The sequence below is a fragment of the Gorilla gorilla genome, chromosome 14, assembly GCF_029281585.2.
Source record: "Gorilla gorilla gorilla isolate KB3781 chromosome 14, NHGRI_mGorGor1-v2.1_pri, whole genome shotgun sequence".
Lineage (NCBI taxonomy): Eukaryota > Metazoa > Chordata > Mammalia > Primates > Hominidae > Gorilla > Gorilla gorilla.
This window is the reverse complement of record NC_073238.2, coordinates 94,250,465-94,270,825: the sequence shown is the minus strand read 5'-3', so window position 1 is coordinate 94,270,825 and position 20,361 is coordinate 94,250,465. Positions and strand designations below refer to the sequence as shown.

Here is a 20,361-nt window from a genome sequence, read left to right as displayed (position 1 = left end):
AGCTCAAAACATTAAAAAAGTAAAAGAAGCAAATATTCTGAGCTTAAACTTTAAAAACATATTTTTAAAAGTATGAAATGAGTTTTCTATTTTTCTTAATTACTTGCTGGAAATTTTCACATGTTAGGTATTATGTCCCAAATAAGAATTCAAACCCATAAGCAGGTCTGACCTAGGTGACCAATGATACTTTACAAAGTAGAAATGAACATAAATTATTTTCTAAAAGATGATATATTTTTTATTAAAATTAAACCACAATCTGTCCCTGACATACAAATAACTGAGAAGTTAAAAGATGTTGCAACCCCAACCTAATTTCACAAGTGTTGTTTTCATCTCCAATCTTGAAAGGTTTGTCACATAAACAGTTTAGTGAGGTCACAGTCGTGATAATATGCGAATCTTAAATTGATTTTGAAAAGGATGCATCACAGGTTCACACTTCCACATCTATACAACTTTATTAACAAGTAAAATACATGCCAGCATGTTTTATATATGGGCAAGGACATTCCTATGATAATGAATGGCACATTATCATCTAACAATTGACCTTTATCAAATATATGTTTTCATATGACTATTTGAAGAATTAAATAATAAACAACTAATAAATGCTAAAATAACATTTAACAGCAGTTAAAAATATAAAAGCCATTCAGTTTAGTATTTACGATAAGCTGGAATCATTCAAATACAACTATTAAAAAAAATACTATTCCTCCTCTACAGGCCAAATGGTTCATTAGAAAACACTGTGGCAATAATAACTGGCTCCTGCCCTTACCCCAGTTCCATCCCTCAAAGGGCAGTGGAGCTAAGGTAGTTGCTTCTTGGTACAGTCTACAATTATACACAGGATGATCGTATAACTTATCCTCCAAATGAACACTTTTGAGAGTACGATGAGGCACTATTAAGCTGAGAAAACAGGAATAACCAGGACTCTTTTGAGCAAACTAAGGATATATATTACCTTAGTTAAGTATGGTATCACATTCACTATCATTACTTTTTGCACTTCTTGAAATAGTACATACTAGATGAAAAAAATTATATTTAATGAAGGAACTCTGAATTTTTCTCCAATTGGATATTTTGAACTCCACTTTTCCTGTTAGGAGAGGTTTTACTGGAAATAATATTGTTTTAGCAGGTAAAAATCTGTGAACAACTTAGAAGGCATGTCTAAAATGAAATATTATAGACTCAAAATAGGCTAAAGATTAGTATTTTTTCCATTAAGCAGAGATTTTCATTTTAACCAAATGTAATGGGATTTGTATTTTAATCTAAGTTTCTAAAATCTGTCCTGCATACACTATATAGAAGTGTTATTTTTGCCTTAAAATTCAGTTTATTGCATAAATACATGAAAATGGATTATCCTAGCCATGACTAGCTTACTCATTTACAATAGAAATAATTTGAAATTTTTTTGTATTAACTTCCAATCCCCAGTTCACACTCAAAAATGTTTAGATACCCTAACAAGAGTTTTGATTTTTCAATCTTTAAGGCAGAGTGCAAAGATGATCAAGCATCCCCAAAACACAACAGCAGCTGTTCAAGCTCACAGGAAATGAAGTATGCAGGATTTGATATATCTGAAGGGAACATTAAGTTCTTGAAAATAACATTCTGATTCCCCTGCTTACATGATGAGATTTAAGGCTACCATTGAATTATGCCAATTATAGAGGATTCAGTAATATGTATACTTGAACCTTATAGATTTGGGGGGAAAAGTCAAAACAAAAAGTGAAGTTTTGATGCTGGATCAAAAGTAACATGTATCCATATTCAGAAAACAAGCACATATACCATAAAAGCTAAAATGAAATTTTAGTAAGTCAATGTTTGATAGCTAAGCTTCCTAGTAATTATTTAATTACCATGTAGCAAAGCTTAATTTCATTTAAAAATTATTGAAAGAATAAAGTACAGGTCTATAAGAAATTAATATGAAAGAGATCCAGCATGAGTTTGAATATGTTATTAGTACAGTTTAATTTTTAATTAATTTCCAAATTAGGCAACTAAACTAAATATTTTTTCTTTACCCCATGCTACTGTCTTACTTCAAGGGGTGTAACACAGGTACTTTAATACAACAATAAAAATTTTAATATAACAATAAAAATTCTACGCAGGAAAGTAAACTGAATGAGACAAAACAAAAAATAGGCTATATTAGCAAAACAAAACTATGTTTTATTTATCAAAGACAATGAAAAAATTAGAAAATACAGAAGAGGTTATAAAGCATAATAAATTTTATTTTTTGGAAATGGAAAAATGTCCCTGAATAGTTAGATGTACCTTTTAGTAGTAATGTCTAATAATAAATAAGAAATCAATTTTATAAGGTCCATATAGCTGTATTAAATAATTTTTAAGTTTAAAAGATAAAATACCATCATTTTAAATGTTGGTATTCAAAACCAAAGATATAACTGAAAGGAAAAACAGATGAGACATAAAATGATTTGCAAGATGGGAAATATAGTAGTTTATGAATGTAAATTAAATTCCAGTTATAATAGTGGCTACACACTCTCACTACACACACAGACCCCACAGTCCTATGTGCCACAAACACATTTCCATAACTTGAAAATGAGTGTTTTGCATATCTCAGTTCAGGATATGTTTTTTACAAGTTAATCCTAAAGTCATAAAGCAAGAAGCTATTAATAGTACAAGATTTTATTTGCTAAGCTTTACAAATTAAACTCTAAAAAAATTATTACAATGATACTGAAAGATATTTTATTGGCCTTTTAAAAGACAAACACAAATGAGAATTATCTTATTTAGAAAATTAACTTTGAAAATTATCTTAAATGAAATAAATATAATATCTAATACAATCTCTTCCTGCAAGAATCTCTAAGACGGGCAATCCTAAAAACGCAGCTTCCCATCTGAAAATCCCTAAAACTAGTATGTCCCTTAAAAAAAATTTATTTTTCTTATAAAGGACATTTGGTATTCCCACATTTTCTTAAAATTTGTCCTAAAATTCTATCTTTAACACTCAGGTTTCTAAATATATATATGTGTGTGTGTATATATATGTGTATACATATACACATATATATTTAGTTCACTTAATTTAAAATTAGTGAAAGCTATCTGGACACAATTTCTAAGAAAACATTGCAGAAAGTAAGTTATGCATGGTTATTTACAGGAAGAGTTTTCCTAAATAATAATGTAAATATCATGTTCAAAAATCTGACAAATCCTTTCTAATAATCAGCACTGCAGGTTTCAATACACTTTATATAACAAAAGATGTTTCATGTGTAGAACTGCCAGATGAGTCTAAGAGCCAGAAACTAAATCATTTGACATGGTTAAGAATTTCATTTTTTATTATACTAAATGTCAGGTCAGAAGTCAATGGCATTTACAAGCTGGAAGACTGTTTATCCACTCAACTCTTTCAATTATATCAAACACTGATTAACCAAATGTGACTGGACTTAACTGCTACAACTTTATGGTTTCTATCAAGTATATGCAAATATCTTAAATGGGCACATATGCATATGTGCAAAACAAATGAAATATAGATACTTAAAGAATGAACAGAAATGGCTTGTAAGCAAAAACCACCCTGCCATTCAACTTCGAAGTTCCGTCTTTTCTTCACTAATTTGTCTTCTGTTATTAGTAGTCTTCTATTAAAGTTGTAGGTTTACAGATGATCTGGAAATTTCACATTGGTATAAGAAAGGAATGTCGGGTTGATGCAGTCTGGAGACAAAGAAGGAATTAGTCTTAAAATGTATTAAGTTGTCTTTATCTAAATCATAGTATAATACAACACATTTTATAGAAGAATTATATTAAGTATACAATATTCTCTTCATTAAAGTCTACATATCAGAATACATTCTAAAGTGTAAGGCTTCTATAGCAGATTTTCATCTAGAAAATATCTGCATTGTATTTTAGACTCTTCAAAATGCATAGAAGACAATCACACAAATTAGTAAAACAGCAAAATTACTTTGACTTTTAATCTTATTATTAATACTGACAAATTCTTAATGCCACTGTCTGCAAAGATATTTTGCTTGTTAAAATAAAAAAGCGACTTCTTTGGGAGTGGTTGGGGGAGACTTTAATAGAACACTTAAAATGATACTTCAACATGATCTAGAAATACAAATGTATTCATAGTACTCTAGCAGAAATAAGTAAATTATATAAGCTTATGTATAACTTATATAAATGATAAAATGTAAGCAACCAAATCACAAAGCATGCAATTTATTTATTTGAAAAAAGAATACTTAATAAACTTGAAACACTTTGTTCCCTATAGTCCTGCATTCAGAAATTAAGTACTAGCAGACATTTTGGTTACAGAGTTCAAATGCTTTATAAGTTTACCTTATTTATAGGCATAAAGTACATGGTACTTGCTTTAAAAAGTAGAATAGGGAGTATGAGGTTACTTTATGTGAAGATACTCCCGCTGAACAATAAATAAATACTATTACTATACCCACGACCTCCAGAAATTCACTGGATAACCAGTAAGACAACTTCTACTCATTTCTTCATATTCCTACTTATTCAAGTTGTAGCCTTCATAGTCGATAAAAAATCAGCACACATTAAGAAAACAATAACAGAACTATTTTCTTCACGTGACTTTTATTCCTTAATCCAGACTGTTAAAAGGACTGCAAGACAAATTGTTTTTCAATCAGATTTTTTTCTCCACCAGATGTCTATGTGAATTTCATATTGTTTTAGACAAAAATGCTCATTCCTTTGGTCTAAGTACTATGTCATATTTTGTTTTTTCAAGCCTTCAAATTTTGTGCTGGTGGTTACTTCATATACATTCTATGGTTAATCTTTAAAGAGAAGTTTTAAAAGTCTGATTCAAAATTTCAGTTCACTCGCTATGTATTTTAAAAATTAAAATTTATGAAATTCAATTTTAAAAATCTAAAAGTTATCTAAAAAGGTCTATGACTTATCAAATTTCAATAAGCTGACTGTTAGCAGTATTAAAAAATATTAAATATGCTAACAGTAAAAATCATGAATACACATTAGGCATTTAATATGTATCTGGCAAATTTGAATACATAAAGGGAATAGGCAGAGTTCACAGATTAATATTTCTTACCTCTATAATAAGAAGAAATACCTTGTTCTATGGGCAGCTGCCATACTTTCAGACATGTTTCTGACTTTTAGATAATTAACAAATCCTCTGAAGAAAAGGAGCAGGCCTGAGAAGGTTGAAATAATATGGATATACTATGTTTTTATACAGAAAAGGGCAAGATAAATTTAAAGTAGACAATTATAAACAAGATCCTCTTGGCTTAAGGAATTTTATTTGCAGACTTCCATTCATTTCTGTAATATATTTTATACTATAAGGATAAACTCTGTCACAAGGAAATACAATTTTTCAATTTGTTAAGCCTAGATGTACCAAAATTAAAGCATATCTAGCTATAAAAATCCAGAATTACATAAAAATATACATTTAAGTTATTTTCTTCAATAGTAAAGTTACCTGACGCACTTAAACTGATTCAACTCATAAAAACCCCATTGAACCCATGGGTTCAATCTTTTCAATTAATATAACCACTGGGTGAACTAAGACATATTTATTTATATAAAGTAGATAAAAAGGAAATATATAAATGAGGTTGCTAACAATTGTGGGGAAAAAAACAGTAAGCCTGTATAGTAATATCAAGTGCCTGTCATCTGTGAAATCTGTATTTGAAGATATGTGCATTATGTACATATTTTTAATTATGAGTTCTTATTTTGAAGCAATAATAAAAAACTAACTTATAATAAAAAATTAACATGAGTTAGAAAAGACAACTTGGAAGACAGTCACTCTAATGATTTAGATTATTTGGGATACATCTTATATCTACCTCAGTTTTCTCCTTTGTAAAGTAGTATTTTAAAATAACAACCACAAATATATTTAATAATTTAAAAAGCAATACCTGTAAAATTCTCTAAAGTTTCACATAAAAAATATTAGATAAGTATAAAACATTACCATTACTAGTATAAGCCTTTGAAATACTTAAGCATATGATTCTTAGGGAAACATTTATTAACTCCAGTAAATTTTTAACCAGGAAAACAGGGTGGGGGGATCCAAAAACAAAAACAGAAGATATCTACTGTATGTGTATGACTTTCCTCACCAGGCGGAAAAGGAGTTTGTGAATTTAAAATATGAAGTCTCAAACTAAATTTGTACCCCAACTGCAAGACAGTAATCAAATCACTAAAAACAAGAAGCATGTGTGTAGTAAATTGGAGAGGAAAGACAGAAGAGAGATACAAATGATGACTTAAATGGTATAAATTACAGCTAAACCCAATCGCATCTGCTTCCCATATCCTAACTCCCTCCGTTTGGGACTCCTTCTGAATTCCACCCTCATGCCCTTCCAGATGCTGTTCAAAGATAATAATACTGTTATCCAAATGTAAAAATATTATTGAAAAACGTAAACCAACTTATTTGTGGGATCCCTTCCTTTGTCTCTAAAGCTGCTGTTTTCTAACACACATTTTACTTCTCAGGCATTTTCTAAAAGAAGCCACCCAGTTCATACCTAAAAACCAATCACTCAGTGGCTACTGTTTCTCAGCATTCTACAAAGTGCTCAACATTCTTTTCAGCATATGTGAGAGCAACATTTTTATCACTGATTACATTTTCACATTCCCCTAAATAAATAAACACTAGATTATGGCTCTGAAGTGGAACTGGCATTGTCCTCTGTATGCTACTCTGCTCCACACTAACCTCCCTAAGATTCCTCCAATCTCTAAATAATATATATATACACACAAATGTACTCATTTAATATGCTTAAATACTTAATAGACTTTATAAACCTTCTCAATTTTAGGTAAGAAACTCAATAAAGAACACAGCATTCAGGCAGTTAGAACACATAATATAAAACTGGCTTCACCTCCAGATGCATCTCAACAAAGTCACAACACTAAAATAATTTCAATATAGCTATTAAAGAATTAAGTGACCTTATCTGACTAACAATAATTTGTTTCCCAAAAGATCCTAAAGATCCAACAGTATGACTAAATAAAAACTCAGAGAGAAGACTGCCACCTACTGAAATGCTGTTATTTTCTGGTACAATTCTGAGTGAAACATGGGCTTTTACTCTTAACTAGAAACAAAAGGTATTCCTTATGTCAGCAAATACATCTGAAATGTGGATTAAAGATATAATGTGATTTAATGATTAACTTAATTATCTCACATTGAAGGTAAAAAACAAAAGGGAACAAAAATTGAAAATCCATAAAATTACATCAATATTAATAAAAAGATACGTCTTATAGGAAGACAACTCAACAGAAGCACTGTGATCATTAGGCATAAAGCCTTTCCTTATGCCTGGCTGATTAATGATTAATTCAAGGCACATTTCAAAAGCATAAAGAATGTTTCCATGATCGAAAAATAAGAGGACAGATAGAACAACCAAACTATCCAACTCTCAAATTTCCTAAGATCATTAAAAGAAGTCATTTGTGTATGTTTTCTGAGATAAATGCTAAAGACAATTTTTTATCACGTTGTTATTTTAAAATTTTGTAGCATTCAATTATCATCCCACCACTGACTCTTTACACTGATAGCCTCTGGATTTTAAATCTAAGAAATCTGTAGTGCTATATAGAATAGTTTAAAAACGTGAGATGATGTGTTTGAATATGAGAATTTTACAGAAGAAAAATAATTTCCACATAAATTGCAACACAATTTATTTACATCTTACAGTTTTTGGAAATATCCAAGTTAAACTAAATGCATTAAGAATAAACTTACCAAGTACAAGAAATATCCACCAAAGCCAATACTGTCCATTGAAGTATCCAGTAAAATAATCAGAAAACTATGGAGTGAACATAAATATATTAACCGAATTCATACACCTGAATTTGAAAATCATAAATTATCTTCAGTTTCAGAATGATTTACTTCAAATAATCTTTAACACTTAAAAATAGCACGAAGGAAAAATAAAAACACTTAATGGCATACACATATATAAATTATTTGAGAAAAAATCATCTTATGCAATAGCAAAAAAAAATTGAAGTATTTTTGGAAACAAAAACCAGTTTCAAACTCCCCGCAAGAAATAGTAAATGCTGTATGTCTGAATCACACATTTTCTTATTAGAAATTTCACGTCAGTCCTTTCTTCATAATCTCTCAAAACCACAACTACCATCCCAAACACACTACAGCAACCCGCTGCTTCAGATATTAACACCAAAAGCCACATTAGTTTAATCTTATCAGATGGGGGTGTTCTGCTGACCTCCAAAAGAAGAGCTTTTGACCTTCTGTACACCCCCTACTGTTAATCACTGCCAAAAATACTAGGTGCATAAAGACCCCCCATTAGAGTCTTTTTATTTTCAAACTAGATGCTCTAGCATTCAGTTCCCAACAGAGAGCTGAGAACAGCTAAATGAACCTTAAAGTGGCATTTCAACAGTTCCTATTAGTGGCCATGGTAGACAGTTTTATATTCTCCGTGGTGTGGGAATATGAACATGCAGATGGAAGGCAGAGTTTGATGATATTGGACACAGTTATCCTTTCCTTGATTAGACTCTAGACATCACACACTTCATTAATTTTAAAAGGTTTTTTAAAAAATCAATCTAATTTTCTTCAGTTACTTCAGATAACTTTAGCACCTAAAACAATGCCTCAAATGATTACTTTTTTAAAAAGTGTTTAATATAACCTACTCTAAAACTGTCAAAAATTAGCTTGTGTTTACCCACCCTGTTTCCACTGGTCTGCAAACTGAATCTGATGTAACTAAAAATGATTCCACTAAATGCAGACTTGCTCTCAAATCTAATACTAATTAAAAGTATTTGTAACTTTATAGGTAAAGATTTCCAATTATTTGTTGGTAATTTCCATATAAGCTTAAAAATCCTAGGCTTTGGCAAAAATAAAAAATGCTTACAAATTGTAAATAATGTTATCATTTAGTAAGCATATCAAATAAAGATTATCTAAGTCTGTTTTTTATAGCCTTTTAAGTATTTTCTCAGGAAGTATTTCCAATTAATTAATAAACCATTTATAGTAATTTCAGTATTTATAGTAATTTCATATTTTAAATTTTATAGTAATTTTTTAAAATTTATAGTAATTTCAGAGACTTAAAATTTCAAAGTACTACTAAACACATAAATCCCATGTACATCTACATCTTTAAAATATATGTACAATGAAGGAGGGACTTGAAATTGAAAAGATACAGCTTATACAGGATGGTACTATACTATTTTTTAGTCAAGTGATTAACAGTTAGAAATACAACATTTTCATATAGGTCTTAAAGGCTGTAAGAACAAAAAAGAATAAAGAACAAAGGCAATACGTTTTTAAATTTCTGCATGTTACCCAGTAACAGGTAACCTGAACATCAAGAACAGTCATTCTTCACCAAAAATGTTTACCATAAAGCTAGTTCTTATTTACTCCCTAGTGAAAAATATAATTACCTTCACCCTGATGTCAAAGAGAAGGATTTGCTATGTAAAAAGGATAAAGAAATGCTTTTGGACTCATTACTGTGTTAGCAAAAATGTTTTAAAATACTAAAATCATAAGCCTAAGCCAACTGTTGTTTTTTTCATATAAGTAAACCAATCATGTTGATTGGCCAGTCATAGGCTAGAGAAATCAAATTTTGGAAAATAAATTAATGAACATTATGAATTCATCTGATTTTATTATATTAATGTAACACCACTATTTCATTGTTTACATCCTGTCTACTTTCAAAATGTACTTTGTTAGTTTTTAATAAAACACATATGTATTTTTAACCACATAATAAAAAACCTTAGATAGTAGTATCAGAAGGCTAGGCTAAAGATATTTACACAAAATCCGAGGTTCATGGCAGCTCAGACACAAAATGGACAGCAGCAGTATGATTTATAAATTACTTATTGTCTAATGAAAGGGAACACCAGGTTTTTAGGAGAAAACTTTTCTCTCAGCACTAAACTCTAAGACGAATGTTTTACTTGGAGCATTATAGTAAAAGTCAAAGTACAGTGTAACAGAGGCAGTACAGAAGTAGGAAAATAGGCAATGAATTGAGACCAAGGTAGATGTCAATTCACATTAAAAACTGTGAGACGGGCCCGGCGCGGTGGCTCACGCCTGTAATCCTAGCACTTTGGGAGGCCGAGGCAGGCAGATTGCCTGAGCTTAGGAGTTTGAGATCAGCCTGGGCAACGCAGTGAAACCCTGTCTCTACAAAAATACAAAAAATTAGCCAGGCGTGGCGGCATGTGCCCATGGTCCCAGCTACTTGGAGGATGAAGCAGGAGAATTGCTTGAACCCGGGAGGCGGAGGTTGCAGTGAGCCAAGATGGCACCACTGCACTCCAGCCTGGGCGACAGAGTGAGACCCCGTCTCCACAAAAAAAACAACTGTGGGACCTTGAGCAAATTATTAGACTCTTTTTATTCTTAGTTTCATCACCAATAAAATGGCTAGATCATCACCAGCATCAGAGATACAGTTAAAGTTTGAAAATTCGTTGCTTGTAACAAATTATGCCTGGCACACACTAAGGGTTAAATGAATGGCAGTTATTGTTATTTTATACAAAAGATTTTTTTAAGTCCTTTTCTTGTAACACTTCTTAGTACACACCAAAGGCATAACATTAACTCTAACTCAGTAAAAGTATTTTAAGGGAAACTAAACAGTCCTGGTGATCAAACTTGATGACAGTATTTACCTTACAAAACTGTAAGAAACTCTAGTCTTTGAATTTAAGTTCCCCATCTTATCACATCAACTAGAGGTGATAACTAGATAATCTAATCCCTTCTCAACCTGAGGTTCTTATGAGAAAATTAAGCTGTAATACTTTTAGGGCATAAGTTGTATAAGATGCATTAACTTCTTTCTTACACATCTAGAATGATACCAGCAATTTACTAACAGGGAGAATTGAGAAAACAGTCCTCATATCATTTTCTATGTTCTGTGATTTAGATGAGAAATCCCATTTGAATAATAGTGCTTAATTCTATTAGTATCATAATCAACATTGGACTTATCTAGGCCCAACTTTGAGGTTTTTTAATAATAATTTCTATAAGGGAAGGGAAGGGATTGTGCCTTTATCTTTGTATGTTCTGTAACACCTAACAGATTTATACTTGTGTTAGGAACCCACTGTACATCTTTTGCAATAAAATTAAAACAAGAAATTGTCAGCGGATGATTCTAATGATGGCTCAAATTTTAACTATCTTAGAAGAAACCAGTCCATAGGTCCCAACCAAGAATTAACTGATTAATAACCAAAACCTATGGATTACTGAAACCCTGGGAAGCTATAAGTTTTAAAATAATGAAGAAATGCATTACATTCATAAACATTAATATTTTCATAGTGGGTACTTTTAAATCAACTTCATAATATATATTATCAAAGTGAACATTTAAGAGAAGCTAATATATTTGATCTATGATTCTACTAAAAATTTTAGGAGGATTTAGCTCATTCAATTAGAAATGAATGTTTAAATGTAGAATGTATGTATTTTAATTTATTAATTATATAACAGCATTTAAAATGTGTAGGTAACTTTTCAAAAGACTTACTACAACAATAAGTAAAGCACTCTTGATCATTCTCCTAGATCTTACAGTTAAAAAAAAAAAAAACTAGGAAGAAACATTTGTAAAAAAAGTCAAAAGAGGCCTTCAAAAGGCTGGGGGACGATTATGCTAACAACACTAATGCCTATGCAATTTTTACAGAAAACTATTTGGAGACTAGAAAAGTTGTTAAGATGGGGAAAAGAAAAGGACTTATCATTGTCTCCCTACGCACTATCTTGTAAATGATAAGAAGGCAGGCGGTGACTTCAGGGAACAACAGGAAAATAAGGAAGGTTAGAAGAAGCATGAGGGAAAAAAAGAGTTCTGATAACCACTTCACAGCTTTACTTTTGAGCTCTCAATGTTTTCAAAAGAAAACAGTGAGAAGATATTTAAGTTCATGATAATGTGACTAAACAAGAAATTTTTATGTTTTAACTTAATTTAGGCATACTGCACTATATCACAATAATAGTAGCCATGATTTACTGAGCACATATATTTGTGCAGTAACTGGATAAGGTACTTTAATCACATTATTTCCATACCTCATAAAAATCCTACAAGGCAGCTATTATCAGCCTATTATAAAGAAACTAATGCTCAGAATAATTAAAGTTAAGACATATAAAAAAGATGAGAATCAAACTTAAATTTTTATTATTTCAAAGTTCTTTCCACTATATTAACAACTTCTCATATGATAAAGTTATAAAGTGTTCATACCACAGAGCTCACTACAATGATTAAGTATAGGATTTAAGAATAAGCCTTGAAATAACTGAATTCATGAAAATAAAGTGACCATTTATGAACCATACAGAAAATTTCATACATCTCATTTTAGAGATAAAAGAGATACAGGCTATCAAGACACTCACCCTGACAATAAGGATCCATTTGATCAAGGAAAGGCCAAATCCGCAGATAGCACCATACCTTCCAGCTATGGTATTGGTGATACAGAAGGATAAACAAAATCCAAGCCAGTTGAAAATAAATGCCACTAAAAGCAACAGAAACCGTTCTTTTATAAACCACAATTTGGAAACAAATTAACATAGACATATTAATAATATTTCATGGCTCAATGGAAACAGCAGCTCCCTTTAACTCTGCCAATTAAGCCTTCTTTATAGACTATAGCCTACTTTTTGCAAATGACTTATTTGCTATACTGTATATCAACAAATGGGTAAGCTTGGTTTCTTGTCAGTTTGGCCAACAGGAATCCATTCCTGAAAGCTTATCATTAATGGTTGTAACTGCAGTTATAAACTAGCTTAAAACCAGATCACAATGTAGCTCACATGTGGTTCCACCCAAGAAGTCCAGCCTAAGCAATCAGCCAACAAAATTGGCTTTTTAAAAAAGGTAAAGCAGGCCAGGCACAGTGGCTCATGCCTGTAATCCCAGCACTTTGGGAGGCCGAGGCAGGGGGATCAGCTGAGGTCAGGAGTTTGAGACCAGCCTGGCCAACATGGTGAAACCCTGTCTCTACTAAAAATATATAAATTAGCCGGGCATGGTGGTGGGCACCTGTAATCCCAGCTACTTGGGAAGCTGAGGCAGGAGAATTGCTTGAACCTGGGAGGTGGAGGTTGCAGTGGGCCAAGATCGCGCCACTGCACTGGAGTGTGGGCAACAGAGCAAGACTCCGGCTCAAAAAAAAACAAAAAAAAAAGGTAAACAAAACAATAAAATTGAATACTTCACAAATACTTTATGGGTTTCTTCATTCAGCTGTAATTACAATTCTTAGATGTTCCTTTTCTGAATTTACTTATGCTATGTAATGTCATGTAAAAGCTATATAAAAAACAGCTTTTTGTGGACAGAATAAGACATCAATGTTTTGTTTTCCAAGATGTGTCAAGATGTGTAGTGTCCAGATAACCCCTTTAAAAACTGTAACTTTTTGACTTGTATATGGTAGGTGCTCAAAAGAATAAACTGAATAAAGATGCTTAACATCAATTGTTAGGGAAATAAAAATTAAACCACAATGAGATACCATCACCAAACTATTAGAATGTCTGAAAAAAAAAAACAAAACAAAACAGAACAACACAAAAAAACCATCAACACCAAATACTGGCAAGGACACAGAGCAACAGGAACTCTCATTCATTGCTGGTGGGAATGCAAAATAGTACAGCCACTTTGGAAGACAGTTTGGCAATTTCTTACAAATCAGAATTCACATTTCAAAACACCCTTCTAATTATTTTAAGGTTACAAATACCTTCTCTTTCTGTTTCCCTCAAGTCTAAAATGATAATAATGCAGGTGATTACTTATTATCATGGCATGCTGATGTGAAGATTCACACACGGTACAAATGGCTAAACCTCAGAAGAAAAGTTTTCTAAACAGGATCAAATAAGAGCCCATTACATTTTGAAGTACTAAAATTTAAGGTCATTTCCATAGACTGTCAATTATCCATAAACTTTTCATTTCTAGTATTTGGCAAATAACCAAATTCTGTTCCATTCTCTTAGAAAATTTCTTAAAAATAAGATCAGAGATATGCACATTAGGCATGTATCTGAGGCATTTTATGGTAACACTTTAAAAGGATTTTGAGAAGCAAGAGCATTATTACAATCATTTCTTCTTTTACATTTTCTGAACAAGAATATGCAATTATCTTACCAAATTTAAGTGTAAACTTTTTTTAGGGTTATGTGAGGTAAAACACTGAAAATAAAGAAGGAAAGAATTAAGCCACCAAAAGGTTTTAATTGAAATAGTCTTATTGATATTCACTGTAATTTTACTTGTGCAAGTTATATAACCTGAAATGCTTAAGTTATAATTAAACCACACTAAAAATAAAATCTATTTCTGGACCTTTTTACCCACAGTAGCTATTAGATATTTAAGAAACATGGAAAATATAGCAAGTTGCAATTTGAAAAACAGCCACTAGATGGTAGTGATGACAAACAAATCTATGCTTATCAAGCAAATAAACTCTAGGCCTATAGCCTGCCAGAAAAAAAAATCAGGAAATACAGGTAAAAATATAAATTTACTGTTATAATGTTGGTACAATATTTGTAAAACAGGAAGCATTAAATATATAAGTTGTGGAAACAATTTAGTAAAAATTTAGTAAAATATATATTAAATCTATTAAATATAAATATATACATTTACATTATATTAACTAATATACTACCACTGGCTAAGAATAAAGTCATCCAGTGTGTCTAAGTTACCATGCATTTATAACACATCAGTGAAAGGGCTTCAAATCTAAAAAATTAAAATTAAAAAGAAGATACTGGTGGTAAGTGAAATAAATGGAGAAATAAGATTTCTGAGTTGCATAATTAGAAGGTGTCAAATAACATGTTTTTATTCCCCAGAAACAGGTATTTATACTAAAAATAATACAATATATTTAGATCCTTTCCTTTCTAATTAAGGTTTCTTAAAAGGTATAATAACAATGAAAGTAATGAATGTTTAAGCTACTCTTTTTTGTAAACAAACTGAGAAGTTTGTTATTAAAATGTTATTAATATATAGGATTACCAGTTAAACCAAAATTAAGATAAAAACCAAGGTTCACAAGACTAATATTACAAAACAGCACTCATTTGTAACCACAGTTTATTTCCTTTTTATTATACCTAACATTATCTAACTAGAAATTGTAACTAAAACCAACTTAAGATTTAAATCTTGCATATACATTAGCTGGTTGACAACGTGAACATTACAATTAGTAAATCTGAGGAGCTGCCTGCCCTCCTTGCTCATTCCCCTCCCCCTCTTTTCTTCAGCAGATGAAAATAGAAGGGAAGCAAGAAACCATTTCAAACTTGGAGGACAGGGTTTACATGAACTTTCAGACTCAAAAGTGACAACTCACGAAGGCTGTATTTTCTACTTTTTAAAGCTGAATGTGGCACTTTAAGTAAATTATTTCTCGGTTTTATGATCATAATAAAGCTTATAACTAAACTGAATTAAATCAGCATTCTATCCAAGAATGAAAGCTTGATCATTTAACCAGATTGAGGGCAGAAATTAACTATATCATAGACTAATAAACTTACTTAAATGAATATTGGGTTTCTAACACTGGCTTTAGTAATTTAAACAGTTGATTGGGCATCTTATTATTTAATGAGTTTACTATGTCAATCCCTGTATTAGGAATTGAAATAATGAAGACTTTGACACAGTCTTCCCTCAAGAAGATTAAATTTACTTTATAAGTCAAATACTAAGAATTCTGCAAGATGTTAAAATGTTACTGTTTCTGATCTTCTAACTACTTAACATTCCCCCAAATAAGACTTATACTTTCATAACTGTCTGTCCCAAGTGACACTGTTCCAGTTGCCCAGAATATCTGTGTTTCCAATCCTTCTTCTAGCTTAAGGACACTCAAATGGAAATCCTCTGCCCCAAAAGTGGAATTTATAGTTTCATTCTATATGCTCCCACAGAGCTGAATGGGCACCAATATAGCAGTATTTCTCTTTAAAAATCTGAAATAGCTTAAGTATGCTTATGTACTTTTACATGTCAGCATCTTCATAATGGCTGCAATGCATACATTTATCCAACAAGAGTTTAATAAATTCTAGGATTTGTATTTAAACATATGATCACAGTATTCATTAGTCCAATATCAGGAACAATTTACATTTTAAGAAAGGTAGACATATGCTAACAATATTTGCTTCTCTTCACTATGTTACTTTAATACACATACAGCCAATTCATAAAAAAAAACCAAAACAGTTTAGGAAGATTACTTACTGAAAAATGCCAGCATGAAAATGCCATCATTCCCCACTCTGAGCTGGTCTGCATCACTGAAGTCATCTCTTGGTGGACACTCTTCCTCCTGAATCTGTAAATATGTAACATTGGAATAGCTCACTAAAAATTACAACTTTATCATCTTAAATGTAAGCATAAGAACTTCAGCAACATCTAATGTTCTCAATTTGTTGTATAGACAAATGCAATAATGAGTACAATGTCTGGCACAGAGTAATCAATAAGCATTAGCAAGTAACATTTTTTCACAGTCACATTTGAAAAGAGTAACTTTAAAGATAAACACAAAAAAGATAAAAGATGAATAACATCAAACTCATAAAAATGGTATCAAGAAGATACATGTGACAGTGCTGCATTAGTAATGATTGGGAAATAAGAACTTTCATAACCAGTGGTGGAGTATAAATTGGTACAACTTCTATTGTTGGCAATTTTGCAATAATTATCAAAAATAAAAATGTGCATACCCTATGATCCAGCAATTCCAGTTCTTAAAATATACTGCACATATATATATATGTATACACACACACACATATTCCCTCTTATAAAAATGATGTATTAAAGATAATTCATTCCAGCAATGTTAATAAGAGCAAAAGATTAGATACAATCTAAATGCCCATCAACAGCAGACTATGTTAGGAGACAATTCTCCCCAAGTCTATCGTGTTTCTACCTGTCTTCCAGGTAGAGGCATTGGTGGCCTTTTTTCTGGAAAAGCTGCCGGCATTCGATGCCAGTCCCTCAAAGCAGCCATAGAGCTGTACACCGCAAAGCCTCAGGGGCAGAGCTACCCAAGGCCTGGGAAGCCCACCCCTTGTACCAGTAAGCCCTGGATGTGAGACATGGAGTCAAAGATTATTCTGGCCAGGTGCGGTGGCTCACGCCTATAATCTCACACTTTGGAAGGCCAAGACAGGTGGATCACTTCAGCCCAGGAGTTCAAGACCTGCCTGGCCAGCATGGTGAAACCCTGCCTCTACTAAAAATACAAAAATTAGCCAGGTATGGTGGCACATGCCTGTAATCCCAGCTACTCAGGAGGCTGAGGCATGAGAATCGCTTGAACTCGGGAGGTAGCAGCTGCAGTGAGCAGAGATCACACCGCTGCACTCCAGTCTGGGCGACAGTGAGATTGTCTCAAAAAAATATTATCTTGGAACTTTAGGATTTAATGACTGCCAGGCTTGGTTTCGGTCTTCCTTGGGGCTTGTATCCCCTTTTGTTGGCCAATTTCTCCCTTTTGGAACCAGCATATTTACCCAATGCCTATAGTGCCATTTTATCTTAGAAGTAATTAATTTGTTTTTTATTTTACAGGCCCATGGGTGGAAGGGACTTGCCTTGTCTCAGATGAGGCTTTGGATTGTTGACTCTTTGAGTTAACGCTGGAATAAGATTCTGGGGGACTCTTGGGAAGGCATGGTTGTATTTTGAAACGTGAGAAGGACATGAGATCTGGGAGAGGCCAGGGACAGAATTATATGGTTCGATCTGTGTCCCCATCCAAATCTCATATTCAACTGTAATCCTCAACTGTTGGAGATTGGGCCTGGTAGGAGGTGATCGGATCATGGGGGTGGTTTCTAATGGTTTCACATCATTTTCCTGGGCGCTGTTCTCATGATAGTGAGTGAGTGCATTATTGTTTTTTCTGAGATCTGGTTGTTTAAAAGTGTGTGGCATCACCCCTCCACTCTCTCTCTTCCTCCTGCTCCAGCCATGTAAAATGGGCCCGCTTCCCCGTCACCTTCCGCCGCAATCTTAAGTTTCCTGGGGCCTCCCCAGAAGCTGCTATGCTTCCTATACAGTCTGCAGAACTGTAAGTCAATTAAACCTCTTTTCTTTATAAATTCCCCAGTCTTGGGTATTTCTTTATAGCAGTGTGAAAATCGACTAATACGGTACACATCATCTTAGTTGAGTGTGAATAACTCAATTTTGTGAGGCCAAGTCTGAGAAGCTAGGGCTCTGCTCAAGATCACATAATTAGGAGGGTCAAAGTGGAACTTGAATCCAGGACACTGATGTTGTTTCCACACAATCATGGTAGTCTCACTAAGCATACTGCTATCCTGAAATAAAAAAACTTTCAAAACCATTTTATATTGCTTATTATTCGGGCACAAAGATCCCTTAAATTGTGCAATCATATATCATAGGTAAACTCAATATACTAAATTTAACGACTGGCCATGACTAAGTGCATATTTATAAAATTTTAAATAATTTCAAATTAATTCAAGAAATAAACATTAAAGCACAGTAAGAACAAAAAATTGTCAGTGTGATGGCAAAAATATATTTCATACTGTGTATTTTAAAACATCAGTCCAGGCCAGGCACAGTGGCTCATGCCTGTAATCCCAGCACTTTGGGAGGCCGAGGTGGGTGGATCACTTGAAGTCAGGAGTTCGAGACTAGCCTGACCAACATGGCGAAACCCATCTCTACTAAAAATACAAAAACAAATTAACCAGATATGGTGGCGTGCTCCTGCAGTCCCAGCTACTCAAGAGGCTAAGGCAGGAGAATCATTCGAACTGGGGAGGCGGAGGTTGCACTGAACTGAGATTGCACTACTGCATTCCAGCCTGGGAGACAGAGTGAGACTGCGCCTCAAAAACAAAACAACCACCACCAAAAAATCAATACAGAAATTTTATCAAAAGTCATCATTTAGGAAAAAAAAAAAATTAAGACAAGATCTCACTCTCACCCAGGCTGGAGTGCAGTGGCACAATCATGGCTCACTGCAGTCTTCATCCGGGCTCACTACAGCCTCAATCCTCTGGGCTCAAGTGATCTTCCCACTTCAGCCTTCCAAGTTGCTGGAACTACAGGTGCATGCCACCACACCTAGCTGATTTTTTTTTTTTTAGGGGAAATAAGGTCTCGCTGTGTTGCCCAGGCTGGTCTCAAACTCCTGAGCTCAAGCAACCTGCTTGCCTCAGCCTCCCAAAGTGCTGAGATTACAGGAGTGAGTCACTGCAATATGCCCAAAGATGTCTTTTATAATATTAATAGAAAAAATCGAAACACAAACATGTGAAAATAATTGTTCACTCTAGAGGAATGGCCACTAAGTTTCAATAGCATATTGATTACAGGGAATTTAACTATTAAGTAACAGGGAAATATTTATATAAGATGTTTAAAAAATAAAATGGTATCTAGGCAATAATTTCAACTACATTAAACATTAATTTGTGAATCCTGAAATTGGTAAAGACATCAAAATATTTTAAAATAGAGAGCTGTAACAGAACACCTGTGGTGTTTTCCTCTTCCTATTTTCCCACATTGGCTAACACAAAGAAAGCATTCATTAACTTAATCAACTGTCATTGACTAAACAACAAAAATGTGCCTGATAAATAACTAGGTACTGGGAATGTAAATGCAAGATCTCTGTCCTGGTGTTGCTCATGATTTATCTAGTCAAAAGACAAGTTACTGCAACAATTTAAAACAAGTTACAAAAAAAGAGCCCTACCCATTATAAGATGAAATGAGTCTACCTGAAGAATAAGCCATGTTCTAAACATCTTATAAAATTAATAGTTTGGAATTAGCATTTTTCATAGAAATATTAACAATGAGTTGTCATTTTCAGAAATCTACTTAACCATTCCATAACATACACGCAATTCTACACATCAGAAATAGGAAATAGTAAAAAACAGTAGTTTTAAAGTCTCTTGACTATCTATATTCTCCCAATGAGAGTTGATTTAGGAAACAAGCTTTCAACTCACCCAGCTGAGACTCATTTACAACTGAATGCACTCAAATGCTAATTCGATGAGACTTTTTT

At 32.8% G+C, this 20,361-nt stretch overlaps 1 protein-coding gene across 3 annotated transcripts in view; it reads right to left on the bottom strand.

The window, feature by feature from the left end:
- Positions 1 to 438: 438 nt before the first annotated feature.
- NDFIP2 (Nedd4 family interacting protein 2) overlaps positions 439 to 20,361 on the bottom strand; it is a 74,710-nt gene continuing 54,787 nt past the window's right edge. The window contains exons 4-8 of one of the 3 annotated variants that reach the window (XM_031001197.3): positions 16,515 to 16,608; positions 12,611 to 12,735; positions 7,889 to 7,955; positions 5,162 to 5,267; positions 439 to 3,768 (exon numbers count right to left, since the gene is read on the bottom strand). In XM_031001197.3, the coding sequence (XP_030857057.1) occupies positions 5,164 to 5,267; positions 7,889 to 7,955; positions 12,611 to 12,735; positions 16,515 to 16,608 (390 nt within the window). In that variant the 3' untranslated portion in view covers positions 439 to 3,768; positions 5,162 to 5,163. Of the gene's footprint in view, positions 5,268 to 7,888; positions 7,956 to 12,610; positions 12,736 to 16,514; positions 16,609 to 20,361 lie in introns of those variants that run through there. The other 2 variants (XM_055360417.2, XM_055360418.2) reach the window with 2 other exon arrangements.